General features: G+C 37.8%; 1 protein-coding gene and 1 long non-coding RNA gene across 2 annotated transcripts; one reads left to right on the top strand and one right to left on the bottom strand.

The window, feature by feature from the left end:
* Window positions 1-47: 47 nt before the first annotated feature.
* LOC149678800 (uncharacterized) lies at window positions 48-852 on the bottom strand. The gene is made up of 2 exons (XR_016366156.1): window positions 704-852; window positions 48-510 (listed from the first exon to the last, which is right to left on the bottom strand). It is a non-coding gene; the product is annotated as an uncharacterized LOC149678800 (long non-coding RNA).
* Window positions 853-4,938: 4,086 nt separating this feature from the next.
* LOC149678799 (ATP-binding cassette sub-family C member 1-like) lies at window positions 4,939-14,848 on the top strand. Its single transcript, XM_089835935.1, has 11 exons — window positions 4,939-5,106; window positions 6,283-6,373; window positions 6,487-6,851; window positions 6,920-7,087; window positions 8,206-8,405; window positions 9,506-9,614; window positions 10,596-11,120; window positions 13,019-13,218; window positions 13,281-13,407; window positions 13,712-14,481; window positions 14,545-14,848. The coding sequence occupies exons 1-11, from the start codon at window positions 4,939-4,941 to the stop codon at window positions 14,654-14,656; spliced, it is 2,835 nt and encodes a 944-aa protein (XP_089692061.1). The 3' UTR covers window positions 14,657-14,848.
* Window positions 14,849-17,457: the final 2,609 nt, after the last annotated feature.

Genomic DNA, 17,457 nt, shown 5'->3' with positions numbered 1-17,457 from the left:
GTTACGTAAGTGATAATTATAAAAATAAAATCAACAATCTCATAAAATCAACAACTCAAAATATAAAATGAAATTTATGATCAAAATGAATCTAATTTCAATCAACGACAAACGGAATCAACATGTTCATCTCTCCATCCACGGAAATATGAAATTTCTACATGAAACATGAAAGTGCTATCAACCTAACAATTTTTAGAAATGTAATTTTAATCAATAAAACATACTTGTTTAAAGTTAACTAATTATAAGTCGCTAATTTGATTATTATATTTAAAAAAATTATATTATTTAAGTAATAAATTTAACGATGGTGTTGATAGTACCAATAGAGTATTCAAGGATTGATTACGTTAATATCAACGTATCAAACAAAAAGTATTTGATTATAATTTGGAATTTCAATTTAAATTTATACAGTTTTTTAAATGCCCATTGAGATTCAGAGTCTGTCACTGAATGTTGAAGATATCCAGTCTCTGCCAAGTGATTTAAATTTTCAGACCCTCTCTGTGGGAAAGGGGGAATTAAATTAACGAGACTTACAAACTGACATCATCCTTAAATTAAATAAGGATTATAAATGAAAAGTTAAATCAAGGTATTGAAGGTTTAATTCTAATGTTAGGAAAGGATTTTAAAATATCCATGCGGTGGCATAACTAGTTAAATATCAGCAACAGTTGAAAAACCTTGGCCTAACTTTTAGGGTGGTCTGCTACAGTATAAGGTACAATTCGTTCAGTAATATAAATCGGTTACATAATAATAAAAATATAAATTTAAATAAGATTTGCAAACGCTTCAGAAACTCCTGTTACTCGGACCCCCGAGTCCCCGATGATACCCGACTCCCCGTCTCCCCGATACACTAAAGACCGAGGCTTAAACCTCCTGAGCGTCCGTGTAGCTCGCGGCCATCTTTATTGTTTACATGAGCTCGTCACTACAGGGTAGGAAATAAGACAGGTTTACAAGTCCCAAACCAGTTTATTAATTCGGAGCCTACGTTAATCATTAACGTAGGCTCCGATTAGTTGCTCGGACCAGTTTATTTATTCCAAAAGTTGGGGTCAGTGGTATCAGGGAGCACTTTATTAATTATGGTTTTTGGAAAAAATAGACGGTGGGACCAGTTTATAAATTCGGGGTTCCTTATTAGAATTTTTCTAGCTCAACACATTTTCAACCTATTCTACTCCTAGGTAGTTAGTACTCCTTGGCTACAACTTCCCTACAAAAGTTTTGTATTCTATTGACTATTGATCTTGTCTAGCGTCTATACTCTAGAATGAGTCTCTTGTAGTCGACATTCTAGACCATAGCCAGTACTAGTTGTCAGTAGTATTAGGCAGTAGCAGAAGTAAATATTTACTTCTGGCAGTAGTGTATGGTCACATTACTTATTTATTTATTTATGGAACACTGTTCGTGAAGCCAGCAGAGTGGCTTGTGTACGAACATCGGATACAAAGAGAGATGTAAAAACAGAGTAATTATTGAATATAGGGCTAAGAAACAGTGTAGTATAATGAATGAGATTAAGTTGACTAACAACGTAGCCTACGTTAATCACGCTAACAATATAAAAATTATAGGAACATAAGGGAGTATATTAAACAGTATTTGATCTGGCTTACTGATAGCGAGAGAAGATATTGCCACCGAATTTATGTAAAATGCAATAAGGAATAAGGATAGTTCAGAAAAGTGTTAGCTCTATCTATCTATCTATCTATCTAAACGCATATTTGAATGAGGCGCTAAAACATTCGAAACATAGATGGCGATAGCTATGCTATCGCCGATCAATAACGAAACATGAGGTTAGCCAGTAAACGGCGAGAGAGAGGCATTCGGGTTTTTCGCGTGAACATGTAAAGAACGATTAATAAACGTAACTCTTTTTATCTTTTTCTATAACCGCAAGTCTTAATAATAATCATTAATTACACGCCTGAATCAACGACAATTAACAATTAACAAAAGGATTAAGAACCTCAAATATCATTAGACATGTTGATTGATATAATGATATTTAGTGGCAACTAGTTGAAAAATTGTGATAAGAAATAAAAGTTAACTAGGGACTTGGCAATTCGGGCTTAACTCCGCCCCCAGCGCCATTATGGTATGTTTTTTAACAGAATGAAAGCTATATAAGTCCCTCCTCCTGGTATGTTTTTTAGCACTAGTGGAAGGTAGCCTGACGTTGCATGACGTAGTATTGCCAAGTCCCTGTTATGGATGGTTATATGCTACTTTTTCCTACAGTAAAAAATTCAAATTCAATTAGAATTTTCAGCTTCTTTACTTTTGTGTCTTTACGTGCTTTTTATTCTCACCATTTTAGAAATTTAATTTATAGTGGGACCGGTAAAATAATAATTAATGCGAGGGTCACTGGTCCCAAGGACCACCACCACATCCGCGACACCAATTCGCCGCCGCCCACTCCGAAACAGACGAGCGCCTGAAAGGCTCAACCTATGAGACAGCAGCTAAACCAAGTTTTCACCATAATAACAATAACCTCATGAAGGACAGTATAAATAATGAGTTTAAACAAACTTTTCACCATAATAACAATAACCTCATAAAGGACAGTATAAATAATGACTTTAAACAAACTTTTCACCATAATAACAATAACCTCATAAAGGACAGTATAAATAATGACTTTAAACAAACTTTTCACCACAATAACAATAACCTCATAAAGGACAGTATAAAATAGTGACTTAAACGAAGTTAAATCTGAATTACAATCTACCTCATTAAGCTCAACCAAACTGTTACAAATGCATAGCGCAATATTACAAGTTGCCAATGATCTTCGAATTTTATTGTTAAACCCTCACATTATCTTAAGACTCATACAGTCACTGGGTTTTAATCTCACGGGAGAGTATTGCTATATTCGTAATTCCCGCTTATTCCAAACACAACCTAGATGGCGCCCCATCCTCAGATATCGATTGATTGTAACCCCCATTTTCTAAGCATGAGATCATGAACGCTGGATCTCTAAAGGGACCGGAAAACGCCCGCCTTCCACTGTACAAACCGAGTCCTCTCTAGCATAGCGTCGGGGGAAGGTATGGGGGTTGTGAATTTGGGAACACTTAAGGCCATTCGGTCTTTTGTGATTCTGAATAAACCTATTGAAAAGAAATTTAAACGACCTTAGCCGTACCCGTTTTTTTTATTTATTTTTTTACAAAGCAAACGTGCTATAGAGAAAAATCTATTCCGTTTACCAGTCCCTTTAGAGATCCAGCGTTCATGATGAGATATAGGAGAGAACATTCCTCACTTCTTTATCCGAACTCAAGCGGCATCCTTGCCACCCAATGTAACGAATGACCATAATCATATGGTAGAATAAATCTTGGATATTGATTAGTATATCTCGCCTAATTAATCCACCAAGACTTGAACACTACAGTTAATTACTTATTTAATTAAACTGTAAACCAAATTCTTACTAGATTGGTTTTATTCATAATCGGAATGCTATTTTATAAACAATGGAAAAAAACCTGAAAATTTTAAATTTGTCGGGGTCAATGAATATAGTAATACTAATTCTAGTCACTAGAGGGCGCGAAAAGTGTAATCTGGCCGGGGCCATCTTGTTGTACAAAGAAATTGGATGTTCAGCTTTGGCCGGAATTGGCATCGTAGCCTTGATTACTCCACTGAACTACTATATTTCCCAAAAATTGAAATTGTTACAGGTAATTTATAAATTCGATAAGCATACATTTTTAAATTCGTGCAATATGTAATCTTGCTTTAACAAAATTAAATAGTCAAGTGACCAAAGCCCTAGTAAATATTGAAATAGTTTGCGCACGGCCATAGAATAATGGTTTTTCAATATTTTTCCCGAGCGATTTAAATACCCACGTTAGTAAAGAGTACGCAACTGCGATAACTATCGTAATATTCAGGGTGTTTCTGATAAGCATACCATAAGCAAAAGGGTGTGTTCTTTGGGTCAAACTGAGTGAAAAGTGTCAAAGAACATGGGGTCATCTCAAGGGCTTGGTGTACAAGAGTGAAGTCCGTGATGTGGAAGACATGCGACAACGAATACTTGAAGGATGTGAAACAATTCGAAACACGCCAGGCATCTTTCAACATGTCCAAGAATCGTTAGTAAGACAGGCACATGTTTGTTTTAATGCTAATGGTGGGCATTTTGAAAAATAACACTGAACTTGGTACATGTACGAATAAAAGATACATTAACTGGAAACTCTTCTTTGTTTGTCACTTTGAACTACCTTTTATTGACCAGTCCTTGCACACTTCAACCTTTAATAATACACTTCTGCTAGAAAATGGCTCATTGGAATTCTTAGATGGGAGGATATTGGAATTGTCTAACAAGATGAGCAAGCTGATATGTCTTACTCCACATTTGTGACATTTTTCACGTTTTGGGGGCCAATGTTTGCGAGCCCGTACCTCCGAAACTAAACGTTGTAGACCCCATGTTCTTTGACACTTTTCACTCAGTTTGACCTTTAATTTATGACGCGCTTATCAGAAACACCCTGTATATGATCCTATCTACGGTATTTACCACACTGAAAATGAATAGACATTTTTTCCGCCTTGAGAATTTATATTATTGCACAATACCCGAAATGTGAGTTTCGATGTATTTTTCACACATTACTATAGAAAATGCATGAAAACTCATGAAATTTCACGTTCAAAAGGTAGCGCAAAGTATTCTTGTTCAGCCTTAAACAACAGCTTTCGCTTTCGACATATCTTAAAAATAACTTTTCCGTCCGGTGCAGAAAGAAAGCTTTTATAGAAGCCCTTCACATATTTGTAACTTACAATAGTCACACAATTACGATATAAGACATTGATATTTTACAGACTACGCTGATGAAAATAAAGGACAAAAGAATTAAAATGATGAGTGAGATATTGAACGGAATTCGAGTTCTAAAGTTGTACGCCTGGGAAAGGTCTTTCCAAGACATCACAATGGAGCTTAGGAGAAAAGAAATCCAAGTTTTGCGGAGGCAAGCATTTCTGTTGGCCATCACAGTCACGATTTGGTTTGCGATGCCCATTTTTGTAAGTGTATATTAGGTAGAAACAGTTAAGTCTTGTCAATTTTGTAATGGAATTAATAAATTTTGAAACAGTAAGGTCTTGGGATTAGTTGGTCTACGAACAGTATCATCTCAGAACTATTTAGTCTTGGAACAAATAGTCTAGTCTAGAGACTGGTTACGTTATATGACAGTAATATCTTCAGAGAAATCAGTCTCAGGAGGACAAGAGATAGTTGTCAGACTAAAAGGATTGATACTATTTAACCTGGAGGCCAGGCTACTTGACGGACGAAGTGTAGTACCAAGTACCCTCGCCTCCTGGAGTAAAGAGTATGAATCCTAGGTATCGGAGTTATATTATCCTGGGATAGTGACGTATCGGAAATATTTAGACTTTCTACAGTCAGGTATTGAGAATATTCTGACTTCATACAGTCAGGTCAAGAAGTTATATCTAGTATCTCAGAGAGAAGGTATAAATTCACCAGATTTCCAGCTTTATCTCCCGTCCAAACGTAGGTCCGGAGTCAATCCCCGTCTCTAAATTACAACCAGCATCTCATTGGTTCTTGAATACTCACGTCAGTGCGACGACGCGAGTGACGAAAATTACAGTCATATTTTCCGACTGAGGACAGGCGAAATAGCCCGGCGCCTCCTTGTATTTTGAAAGGGGGACTGGGACTATGGCGCGCGAATACAAAAGCATCTTATACCTTCTCTCTGAGATACTGATATAACTTCTTGGTCAGGTATTGGGACTATTCTGACTTCATACAGCCAGGTATTGGGAATATACCGGCATTGGGAATATTCTGACTTCACACAGTCAGGTATTGGGAATATGTTCACTCGACACAGTGAAGTATCTCCCAATTCACTTGAGACACAGATATTGCCCGATCGTGAAAATTTTCACTTGAGGCAGACGGATATTGCCCAATCGTGAAAATTTTCACTTGAGACAGACAGATATTGCCCAATCGTGAAAATTTTCAATTGAGACAGTGAGGTATCTCCCAATCGGGAATATTTTCGCTTGAGGCAGCACTTGCCGGAGTATTTTGACTCGGGACATTAATTTAAGCGTCGGGAGATTGTCAGCACAGTAGTACAGGTCAGATACCTGCCCCACATAGACTAGCTTATCAACAAAATTCTCTCTCTTAGACAAGAAATTTGCAACTAATTACAGATGAACGTTTCAATTTCAAGGATTAGAAAAGTTTTAGATAGTAACGACACTAACGAGTACACTTACTCAGGTTCGGAAAACAGCAAATACGGTAATGTGAAAGTCAAAATCTCTTTTTGACTTTGGCACATTTATTAAAAATTTAAAATAGAAATATTTCCATGTGACTTTTAAAATATCATAAAACTGATTAAATGTTTTCAGCAATTGAAATTTCGAAAGCTACATTTTGTTGGGATCCCGATAAACCACCTTCACTAAAAGTGGACAATTTCAACGTGCCTCGCGGATCACTGGTGGCCGTGATGGGTCCGGTTGGTTGTGGCAAGTCTTCGTTGTTGTCAGCTTTGGTATGCGAGATGGAGAAGATGGAAGGGTCAGTGAAGGTTATGGGGAGCGTTGGATACGTTACTCAGCAGCCCTGGATACAAAACACTTCTCTAAGGAACAATATACTCTTCATGGACGAAATGCACCAGGAACGTTACAACCAGGTTATAAAAGCGTGTGCCCTCGAACATGATTTGGAAAACCTCCCCGCCCACGACGAGACAGAGATTGGAGCAAGGGTATGAACTAGCAAACGTTAATTGAATAATTAAGAATTATTCAATTTTAATTTAATTTCCGAAAAAAGGGAATAAATTTGAGTGGTGGTCAAAAGCAAAGAGTCAACGTTGCTAGAACCATTTACCGCAGTGACGATATATATCTTTTGGATGACCCTTTGGGGGCAGTTGATGCACACGTGGCAAAGCATATCTTCAACGAAGTAATAGGACCCGCGGGATTACTTAAAAATAAAGTATTGCCATCATTATAGTATTATTTATACAACATTGAATACACATCGACAATCACCCTTTTAACTTCTGGGTGTCGCGTACTTAACTTCGCCTATTGAGGACATACCTTTAGGGGTTAACAGAAAGGAAGGTGGCAAAAGACGTTCCACCAAAGACCTAATAATGGATACTTATGCTTAATATTTTGAAATTTTTCATATGGAAATTGCCTTATCTCGAAAGATCATGCGTTAAAAAACTTTTTTACTAAAAATACCGCCAGGTGCTCTTTGCTATCACTGGAAGCAAAAGTCCATTAAATTAGCCTAGGAAGTAACCAAAAGCGGGGTTTGTGACTCCCCTCTCTTGTGTAGCAATACTGGAGAAGGGCGACACATTCGCCACCTCACGATAATTTTTCTCAGATCTCCGGTTTAGGTGCGACTCGTACGCCAAAATTTGCCCTATTGAGAGAAAAAACTATTGGCTGAAAATGAACACTGTATCTCTATGGGGCCGGAAAACGCCCCCTTCCACTGTGAAACCGAGCCCTCTTTAGCATAGAATCAGGAGAAGGGATTGGGGGTGTGAATTTTGGAACAGTCAAGGTCATTCAGTTTTTTATGACTCTTCATAAAATTATTGAAAAAAAAAAACTATTTAACGACCTTGGCCGTTCCTTTTTTATTTTGTTATAAAGCAAACAATCTACCCTTTAGAGATCCAGCGTTCATTGGCTGAAAAAGTCACGCCCCGCTCACGTCCAGAAAGACTTCCTAGAGAGTAGTTCCAGATTTCTAACAGCGTTAGGAAAGGGGGAAAAATTTAACCCCTATCCATGGAGTTAGGAGTTCTAACCCCAGCAGAGACGTACGCTATACCAGCTATTGTAATTGTTTACTTCCTTGGCTAATTTAATGGACTTCTGCTGGAAGGCATAGCAATCAATAAGTGCTTAACGCCAGACTTACGACGGGTTCTTTGAAATACGCAAAACGCGTCATTGGCTTGTTGGGTAACACCCAAGTCAAATCGACATGATAGAAGGTGTATGGAATACAGATGTACATTCACTGTTGTATAGATTCATGATATTTTGCTTAAAATACCGGTCATGGATTTAAGAGTTTCAACACAGACTAGGATTTTGGTGACTCATAATCTGACGTTTATGCGAGACGTAGACGAGATATTTTTCATGAATAACGGAGAAATTATCGAAAGAGGAACTTACGACCAAATAATAAGCCGAAAAGGTGTGGCAAGTGACTACTTCAAACAACACATGACCAACGAAAATCGAGGTCAAACGATAATTACTGCAGAAACAGTTAAAAGGTAAAGGCATTTTCCAAGCAATTTGACCCTTTTCATAAAAGTAGTCCGGTTTTCGTCATTTCGTATTGTGTACCTACCTACTAAAGTGTATAACTCTTGAAGATTAAGGAGAGAAATAGTGCTTGAACTAAATTTTATACGTTAAAATAATTTTTTCGAGTTTTATTCGAATTACTCAGAATTATTTTCGTTCTTCTGTTTATTGTTAATTGTACCGGTAAGCCTAGTAGGATTGGGTAGTACCAACCCGTTACAGATGGGTGTGCAAGATTAAGGTGTGACCTAAAAATTAAATTAAAAATAAGCCATTTTCACATCTAAAGTTGAAAATTTAAGCAAATCCGAGTAGTGAATTTAAGTTAACATTAGAGTAGTAGTTAATTATCTCTGATAATGTCATTTTTAGGCACCACTTGTTAGACAGCTTAGAAAATATGCCAAGAAGCGACAGCTTTCTTATTTAAGTTTAGATAAAGACTAATGTATAAGTATGGTTTTTGATTGAACATAATAACCACTTCGAATTGTGCTTACTGATTTAGTATAGCATACTCTTACTGAAGGTGGGGTGGCATAGCGGTTATCGCTTTCGTCTCGCAGCAAGAGGGTCCCTAGTTAGATTCAGGACTGTGGCACCAGGTGTAAAAAACCCTTCTCTCTCCAGTCTCCACTGTTCTTGGAGTTTTCCTCCAAGGTGTTCCATCAAAACTTGCTGAGGTAATAGTTGGAATTTGGCGCAGTCGGTTAGCGTTAGGCAGAGGGGCTAGACACCATTGTAAAGGTTACAGGTTTAGTGTGGACATTCCTTCATAGACAAAGCTTAGATTGTAATTGTAATTGTTATATATGATATATGTCTACAAGAGGTCCGGGTAAGATTTGTCCACGTCTATGTTAGGTGATTTGGATTTGGTCGCGTCTATAGAGCTGAAGATTTTGAATCAGTCAGACCATTTTGCGCACTTATCTTTTAGTTTACCAAGTCGACAGTTTAATAAATGTTGCTAAAAGTACCAGGTGCCCTTTAGAGTAAAAGCTATCATATTTTTTGAAGATTTGTTATATTTCTGATTACTTATGCAATGAAATTTAACTTCTAGTGTAAAAAATATAAAACAAAACCAGATGCTGAAAAATGGAGGGAAGTCTCAAAAATCAGTCAGCAACGATGCAAAATTAACAATTAAAGAGAATCTAACAAAAGGAACTGTAAGTACAATTTTAATGACTTAAAAGGGCTTAATAGTCATTTAGATGTAGGGGAGTCAATCTTTGTACTACTTTTTGTTAGCATATTCATTATTTTGAATTATATTGGCACAAATAATGCTAAAAAACCTTATAGAAGTCGGCGGACCATTGATTTTTTTTTTTTTTTTTGAAAAACTCTTTTGACGTCAAAACCCCCGGGGTAAGCAAAACGAAAGTCCTTCCTTCTTTCCGGGAAAATAGTTTTAAGGCTTTTTTATCTTTGAGTTATTCAGCCTTTTCCGGCAGGTGGTACAATTGGGCCAATCACAGCGCCTTTGCTATTGCTACGGTCAACGGTTTTAGCAAACGCAGCGGGGGTTTCGGACTCTCGAGAGTGGGGACTGGGGAAACGCCGGAGCGGGGCGACTCACAACCAATCACAGGAGAGATTAACCGGAACGAGGAACCGCTTTACAACCACGAAAAAGATTCACTTTGACGCTTTTTACATCAGCTTCAAGGTTTGGGAGGAGTTCGGGTGCCTTTTTTTAAAAAAAATCAACGGTCCGCCGACCTCTTTACATTCCCTTTAAAGGCTGAAACCTGATAAAACTGTTTTAATTGTTACATACTTAAACGATTACACTTTTTAAACACATCACTGGTCTTAAAAATGTTGAGATTGGTCGCAATAGGCTTCTCTGGTAATGTTTGAAGCAATTAAGAAAAGAGGTTATGCTCCAATTGACTGTTGGGCATCATGAAAAAAAAAATAATTCGGACTAAACTTTTGGTAACTATATGTGCGCATAAGGCAACAAATCTAGACTGCCCCCCAACCCAACCCAATGATCTGTGCTTGGTTAGTGCCCTGTTTTTCGGGACAGTGCCCTAGACATATACAGGAAAAATAATGTTTATTATTTCTCTCGACATGGCAGACTTGCAACCTCTAATTCGCACCAGGGTCTTAAGGAAAACTTTACTGATTATTTTCAGACCACATTCCCAGTGTACCAACAATATTTCAAATCAGTGGGCATCTTTTGGTGTATCATTACTCTTATTGGACAAATCGGAATCCAAGTGTTTACCCAGGCGTCTGCTTATTGGCTGTCCTTATGGAGCGAAGATACCAAAGAAGAAGAAGAGGTCAATTCTGATCTAAGGACAACTCGTTTGACCGGATTTGGATTACTAGGGCTTGGCCAGACTTTATCGACGCTCATAGTGATAATTATTTCAAGTTACGCTACATTACGAGCTTCAAGGGTGTTGCATGATGACATGTTGTACAGGGTACTACGTTCGCCCATGTCCTTCTTTGACACAACACCAACCGGAAGGATACTCAATCGATTCTCCCAAGATTTGGAAGATCTGGATCAGCAATTACCTATATCCGTTAGAACGTGTTGTATGACTATCTTGTCTGCATTGGCATTTGTCGTGACTACATGCGCCGTGATACCTGCGTTCATCCTGCCCATTATAGCAGTTATGTTTGGATACACGTTGATACAGGCAAGTACTTACATAAGGCACTACTACATATTCTTTTAATGTTTGTTTTTATATGATTCCGTCCACGTGGTTTCTCCGCCTACTTGTAGAAGTAGCAATTTATTAAATCCATAAATATTTTTTCGTTTATTGTCCCAAATTGGGGTTCGAGGACCTTTTAAAATTTCCTTGTTAACATTAGCCTATTGTATAATATGAAACTTTCTGCGACTTTTTCCTATTAACGTAAAATCTACGTACTATAATTTTGTCTGCCCAATACAATGGGCAACAAAGATCAAGTAAGGAACCTAAATAAAGGAGGGCGTTAGAGAGGGTTGGCGCAATAGGAGTGAAATCCAATTATTATTAGGGTTTTCGAACACACCCTAAGAGAATATGCCTCGATTTCAGAATACAGATCTCGTATAACAACTACCAGAAAATCACAAATGGCGATACTTATGGTTGTGATACTTTGTCATAGTTTAAGCATGGTTTTCACTTGACCGAAAAAAACTACTTTGCAGCTGGACGTCAAACGTCAGATTTGCTTTTTACGTTGTCGCGCAGCTTTATAGCGTTTTCACTTAGCGTATAGTTCCCGCAAATAATGGAACCAAGGCTTAACAGATAAACTGAACACCGCACTAATTGCGGTCAATCTATTGTCTTTCTTTTTTGCAATCTTTAATTCTAACATCATACACATTTGTATTGTTTCTAACCTCTTCAATAAACCTTTAAGCATTGAACTTCGGCATTCTCGGGGATTTATCCTAGTTACTAACTCGATTAGGAACGAAATAAATAAAAACATGGCGGACCGCGGACGGCCTCTTCCGAACACGCGTGGTCGAAAAATGACGTCACGACTCTAGCTTATTGCTGATTGGCTCGCGCAGAGCGTTAACGTTGAACGCGGCCGAAAAAATAGAAAGCTAATATCGCCACACTCAACGTAATTTCTGTCCAGCGAAACTAGGTTTTTTTTCGATTGTCGCTTGACGTCGGGCGAAAAGTCGTGAGCTACGGCAAGTGAAAACCATGCTTTAATCTCAAAAGTATGCAGCGAGGTACTACCGGTATCCGTGACGTCAGGTCCGTGACGCTTTATGTCAGATCTATTTTTCAAAAAACTATCGCTGCTACCTCCTTCGGTTCTTCTTTTGATATTACTCTATTGTGAGGGCCAAATAGCTTTAATGGAAACAGTTGAGAAAGAAGAAACGTGTATCAAAATTCATATCAGGTTCCAGGGTCGGTTGTTGGAGACGCCGCGTTTTTAATTTATGTTCCCCAGATTGAATTCGAAATTTTCAGGTAGGGCGCAAAGCTTCCAATAAGTGTACAATTTAGAAGCGCCCATAATCACTCTTTCCCCGAGTTTTGAAACTTTCAAGCGATTTTCAGGCCATATTTATAGGTGAACTCAAGGTGGCTGATTTTTTTTAATTTTTATTGATGTATTTGATTTTTATTGAACTACTACTTCAATAAAATACCAATCTAAAAACCTTTGAGTCACTTGATTTAAATCAGGGACTTTAATCTAACTGATTTAAATCAAACAAGCCTGGTTGAATTAAGACATCGTAAATGGGGTTCATTGTCAAAATTGACGTAACATATTTCTAAATAAAAACAAGTATTATACGAGGTAGTTTTAAATCATTATTTACCTATAAATAATCCCACTAGTCAAGTCTATTGATATCATTTAAAAGTGTCTATAAAAAAGTATTTTCACCAAGCATTTGGGTCGTATAGAGCAAAGCAAAATGAATGCATTCAGAAGAAAAACAATGCACATGAAAAGATATGTCATACTAAAGTTGTGTTGCAACTTGGAAAACACTGTCTTGATACGACCCTGTTTTTTTTCATGAAAATTTTAATCGAATCCATGTAATTGACAGCGTTTCCTCATGGCTACAAAACGCCAACTGAAACGAATCCTTTCATCAAGAAGATCATTTTTAATTTCTCACGTGTCGGGCTCAGTGGACGGAACCACGATCATTTGGGCATGTGGCGCGGGTGAACATTTCGAAGCTCAGTTCCGCAAGTATATCGACGAGAGTACCGCGGCCAATTACATGATGAATATGTGTGAGAGGTGAGTATCACGATATAACGTTAGGTAAAATCATAAAAATCGAATAATCATTGAAAATTCAGATGGCTGTCAGTACGATTCAACCTACTAGGAAATTTCTTGTTATTTTGCGCTTCATTATTCACAGTCTTCAATAAAGGAGCATTGTCGCCCGGTTTGGTTGGATTTGTTATAACAAACATCAGCAGTGTAAGTGCCATCATAAATCTATTACTTAAAGTTAGCATATCTCATTATTACAGTTTCCAATGTTCATTAGATCATAATTTAAGAGTAGCAAAAATTCATTAAAAATAATTAGAACATAAAGATATAATCTGAGACTTAACTACTATCTTAAGTTCATAAGATATGTTCCATACCTTTGTGACTGTTTATTTACGATTCTGGATCTATGTTTGAAGCATCTTCAATCATCTTTTTTTTTAAAAACAATATTATTATATTATACTATTATATTATTTTTTTTAAAACAATATTATTCTCTTTACAGCTAATTATTATGGTGAAGTTTATAGTTAAGCAAGCAACAAAAGTCGAAACACTAATCGTGTCTGTCGAACGTATCCACGAGTACTGTCACCTACCGTCGGAGGCTGCGTGGGATAGAGCAGATTTTCATATTCCATCTAACTGGCCAGAACAAGGGCAAATAATTTTTCAAGATTATTGCACAAGGTACCGTGAAGGAATGGATTTAGTTTTGAAGGACATCAACTTCACCATTAAACCAAAAGAGAAGGTGGGCGTGGTTGGGCGTACGGGGGCTGGCAAGTCGTCGCTAACGTTGGCGCTGTTTCGTCTGATTGAGGCTGTTGGAGGTGAAATCCTGATAGATGGTGTGGATGTACAGAAGATGGGCTTGTCAGAGTTGCGATCGCGACTGACTATCATCCCCCAAGATCCCGTTCTCTTCTCAGGCACGCTCAGGCTCAACCTTGACCCTTTCACGGAACATGACGACCAGCGACTGTGGGTCGCCCTAGAACACTCACACCTGAAGCCTTTCGTGGCATCACTCGAGCAGGGACTAGACCACCCCGTGACAGAAGGAGGTCTAAACTTGAGTGTTGGGCAGCGTCAGTTGGTCTGCTTGGCTCGTGCCTTGTTGAGGAACACCAAGATTCTCATCTTGGACGAAGCCACAGCCTCAGTTGACATGGATACCGATGATCTCATTCAAGAAACTATCAGGAAGGAGTTCGTACATTCCACCGTCATAACCATCGCACATAGGATAAACACTATCCTGGACTACGACAGGTACGGATTTATTTTGTAATTTCCTATACGGTCAGATGTAATTATTGAACAACCCAAATGCAGAGTGATGGTTCTGGACCAAGGTTGCGTGGTTGAATTCGATGCACCGAGAAATCTCATGAATAACGAACGATCACTGTTTCACGAATTGGCCAAGGACGCTAATCTTTTATAAAAATTTCATTTTATTCTCCCATTATTTTATTACGGACTTGTAAATTTAATAACGTCTTGAATAGAAGGTGAAAAAGTCGAGTGATATGCGTTTGATTCATCACTAAAATAATCTGTACATGTACTGTATAAATAGATAAGTAAACGTTTATGACTGATAACCAACGCCCAGGTCAAACCCCTTTACCTAGAAGGATGAGAGTAATATATTATAGGAACGTACTAAAAAAATATTCAAAAATGGCGACCAGAAATATAAAACATTTTCTTAAGTTTGAGCCGATTTGAACAGTGCTTCGCTATATCTACGGGCTATATGACTGAGGTTGAAAATACCGCTATTTATCAAATACAACAATATACCTTCGACCAACCCTTTTGCTGATAGTCTAAGTAGGCCTATACTAGTCCTCACTGACTAACGGTAGGATGAAATCTAGAAGGTTACGGAAATTTTATGTATACCATACCGAAGCTTTAATCATATCATAAGAAACCACTTTATATAAAATGGGTCTATTTTAATTAAAACATTCGAGTAATTTGGGAAAGGTAGGGTTTCCTGAATTGGATTATATTTTCTGTGCAATAAGCAACGTCTTCTTGACATCAATTTTCTTCAATGTCATAATTAAAGATACTAATAATCCTTAATTACTTCGTCCATTATTTCCCTTAATTCTGTCTAAACCTTTTTCAGAAAGGTGAATTATACCTTTCGACGAGACGTAACCAAAGTATAGGGTATGGGTTTCTTTCCATTCCCACAAAAAATAACCTTGCCATTTTCAGGCTAGACATTTCTCGTAATCCTACCCGATCGCCGCCTTAATTTTTACCGCAAAGTAGATAATGGAGTAGAAGCCAATAGGTGTAGATTTTTGTCTATGTGGAATAGACGATAGTCCAGTAGATTGTGAAGTAATAAGAAAATGTGAACAGATTTGTGTCTGCAGTGAGGTATAGTAGGCAGACCAGTAAATACACGAAAAATCCTGTCCGTATGGAAAAAATCGAATAAATGAAAAAATGCGACTAGTTAAAAGGGAGTCAACAGTTACAAACAAACAAAGTGTACGAACTCCGAAAAGTTTTGTCTCTAATTGGTTGCAATTATTTGGGTTTTTTTTTCAAACGCGAGAAAAGGCTTTTTAGCCACATCGTAGTGTACGATAGGCTCTTAGTTTGACCCGAGCCGTAATAGTAGTAGTAGTAGTTGTGGCCGGAGTTTTCGCTTCGTTATCGTCAGATTTTACCTTAAAAGGAACTATAAAATACCTTAAACCACCAATAGGGGTAACTGAGCTCGGATAGAGATTTAATTTTAATTAAAAATTTTTCAGATCGGAGCCGGGAATCGAACCCGGGTCGCCCACGCAGTAGTAAGACATTCTACCACCGAGCAGTACTTGATAGTAAGCGCGACGTTTTAGCGTTTAGTTTTATCTCTAAAATGTCGGGGTGATGTGGGGTGGGGTACCTCTTAATCTGTGGGGTCGGATACTTTTGAATTTTTATCTGTGGGGTCGGATACTTATGAATTTGTATGTTTGGGGTTTTTATATTTTTTTCTTTTTATTTATGTGCTAATTAAATAGATAACGATTTTCCCCGTTTCCTACCGCGCTCCTCGTGTGTTTCGTTCTCGTTCGGTAGCTATCGTCATCTATATTATGTTTGACTGGAACGTTTTGGCGGTTAATTCAAATGTGGGTTTAGATAGAGCTAACATAGTGTTAAATGAGCGTTATGCGTTTGATCATTTTAGCATTGCTAAAAGGTAATTCGAGGGGATAATCACTAAAACGGGTAATCACTATAACTAAACTTTCTCTTTCAAAAGTTTCTGGGCATAAGTCCTTGTTAGAAATTTATAAGATGCGATAAGTGTGCAACGGCATAAGTTTATGTTGTAAACTCATCGAGGGGATTATCACTAAAACAATCTGTTCTTCGATTCGCCGGAATATTAGAATTACAGCATAAGTAAATTTATACGGTTATAATTTTATCACTGTTTAGAGTAGGGCATCTAGGGGCTATTAACTCTGATTTTATGCACGGTAAATCACTTAAGCATTGTGTCACTCATTAGGGTAAGGTACAGAGGAGTTATTCACTCATTAGGGTAAGGTATAGAGGGGTTATTCACTCATTAGGGTAAGGTATAGAGGGGTTATCCACTCATTAGGGTAGGGTAGAGAGGGGCTATTCACTCGTACGATGTGGCTACTATTACGAGCCCTTGGGCCGTCTTGTTTGCATAGCGTTGTCCTCATTCGTGCATTGGGCAAATAATCTTCACACCAATTATTACCAACATTTCTTTCGATTCGAATCGATAGAAAAACGTATTAAAAGCGTACAGTATGAAAGTGGCAAATACCAGAGGTGGATTAGGGGAAGTTACGACAGAGGCCGAATTTCTGGATGGGCAAATGCTTTATAAAAGCGATGGGGGAACATAGAGCTACTCTTTATTTTTAAGCCCCCCAAAAATGAGAGAGAATTCGCGAGGATAGCAGGGTAACGATATCGCCACCTAACGGATTGAAAATAGCGTCTGCTTTAGTGTATGATGTACAAGCAGTGTTTCCACTTTGCGGCGAAAAAGTCCGTTTTCGGCGAAAATCTAGTTTCTGAGCACCAAAATATTGAAAAGCGGCGAAAAGGCGAAAATGCGGCGAAAACCATTTAAAACGGCGAAAAAAGCGGCAAAAACTTTATTTAAATTTTCTTATGGTTCAGTTCGTTTCATCACACATTTTTGCTCAGTATTTATAATATCTAGTAGGCTATGGG

This window comes from Phalangium opilio, unplaced genomic scaffold (genome assembly GCF_054372755.1).
Source record: "Phalangium opilio isolate 3A_F unplaced genomic scaffold, DU_Popi_V2 ptg000042l_1, whole genome shotgun sequence".
In the NCBI taxonomy this organism is placed as follows: Eukaryota; Metazoa; Arthropoda; class Arachnida; order Opiliones; family Phalangiidae; genus Phalangium; species Phalangium opilio.
The sequence above is the reverse complement of the archived record's forward strand: the minus strand, read 5'-3'. Positions and strand labels throughout refer to the sequence as shown.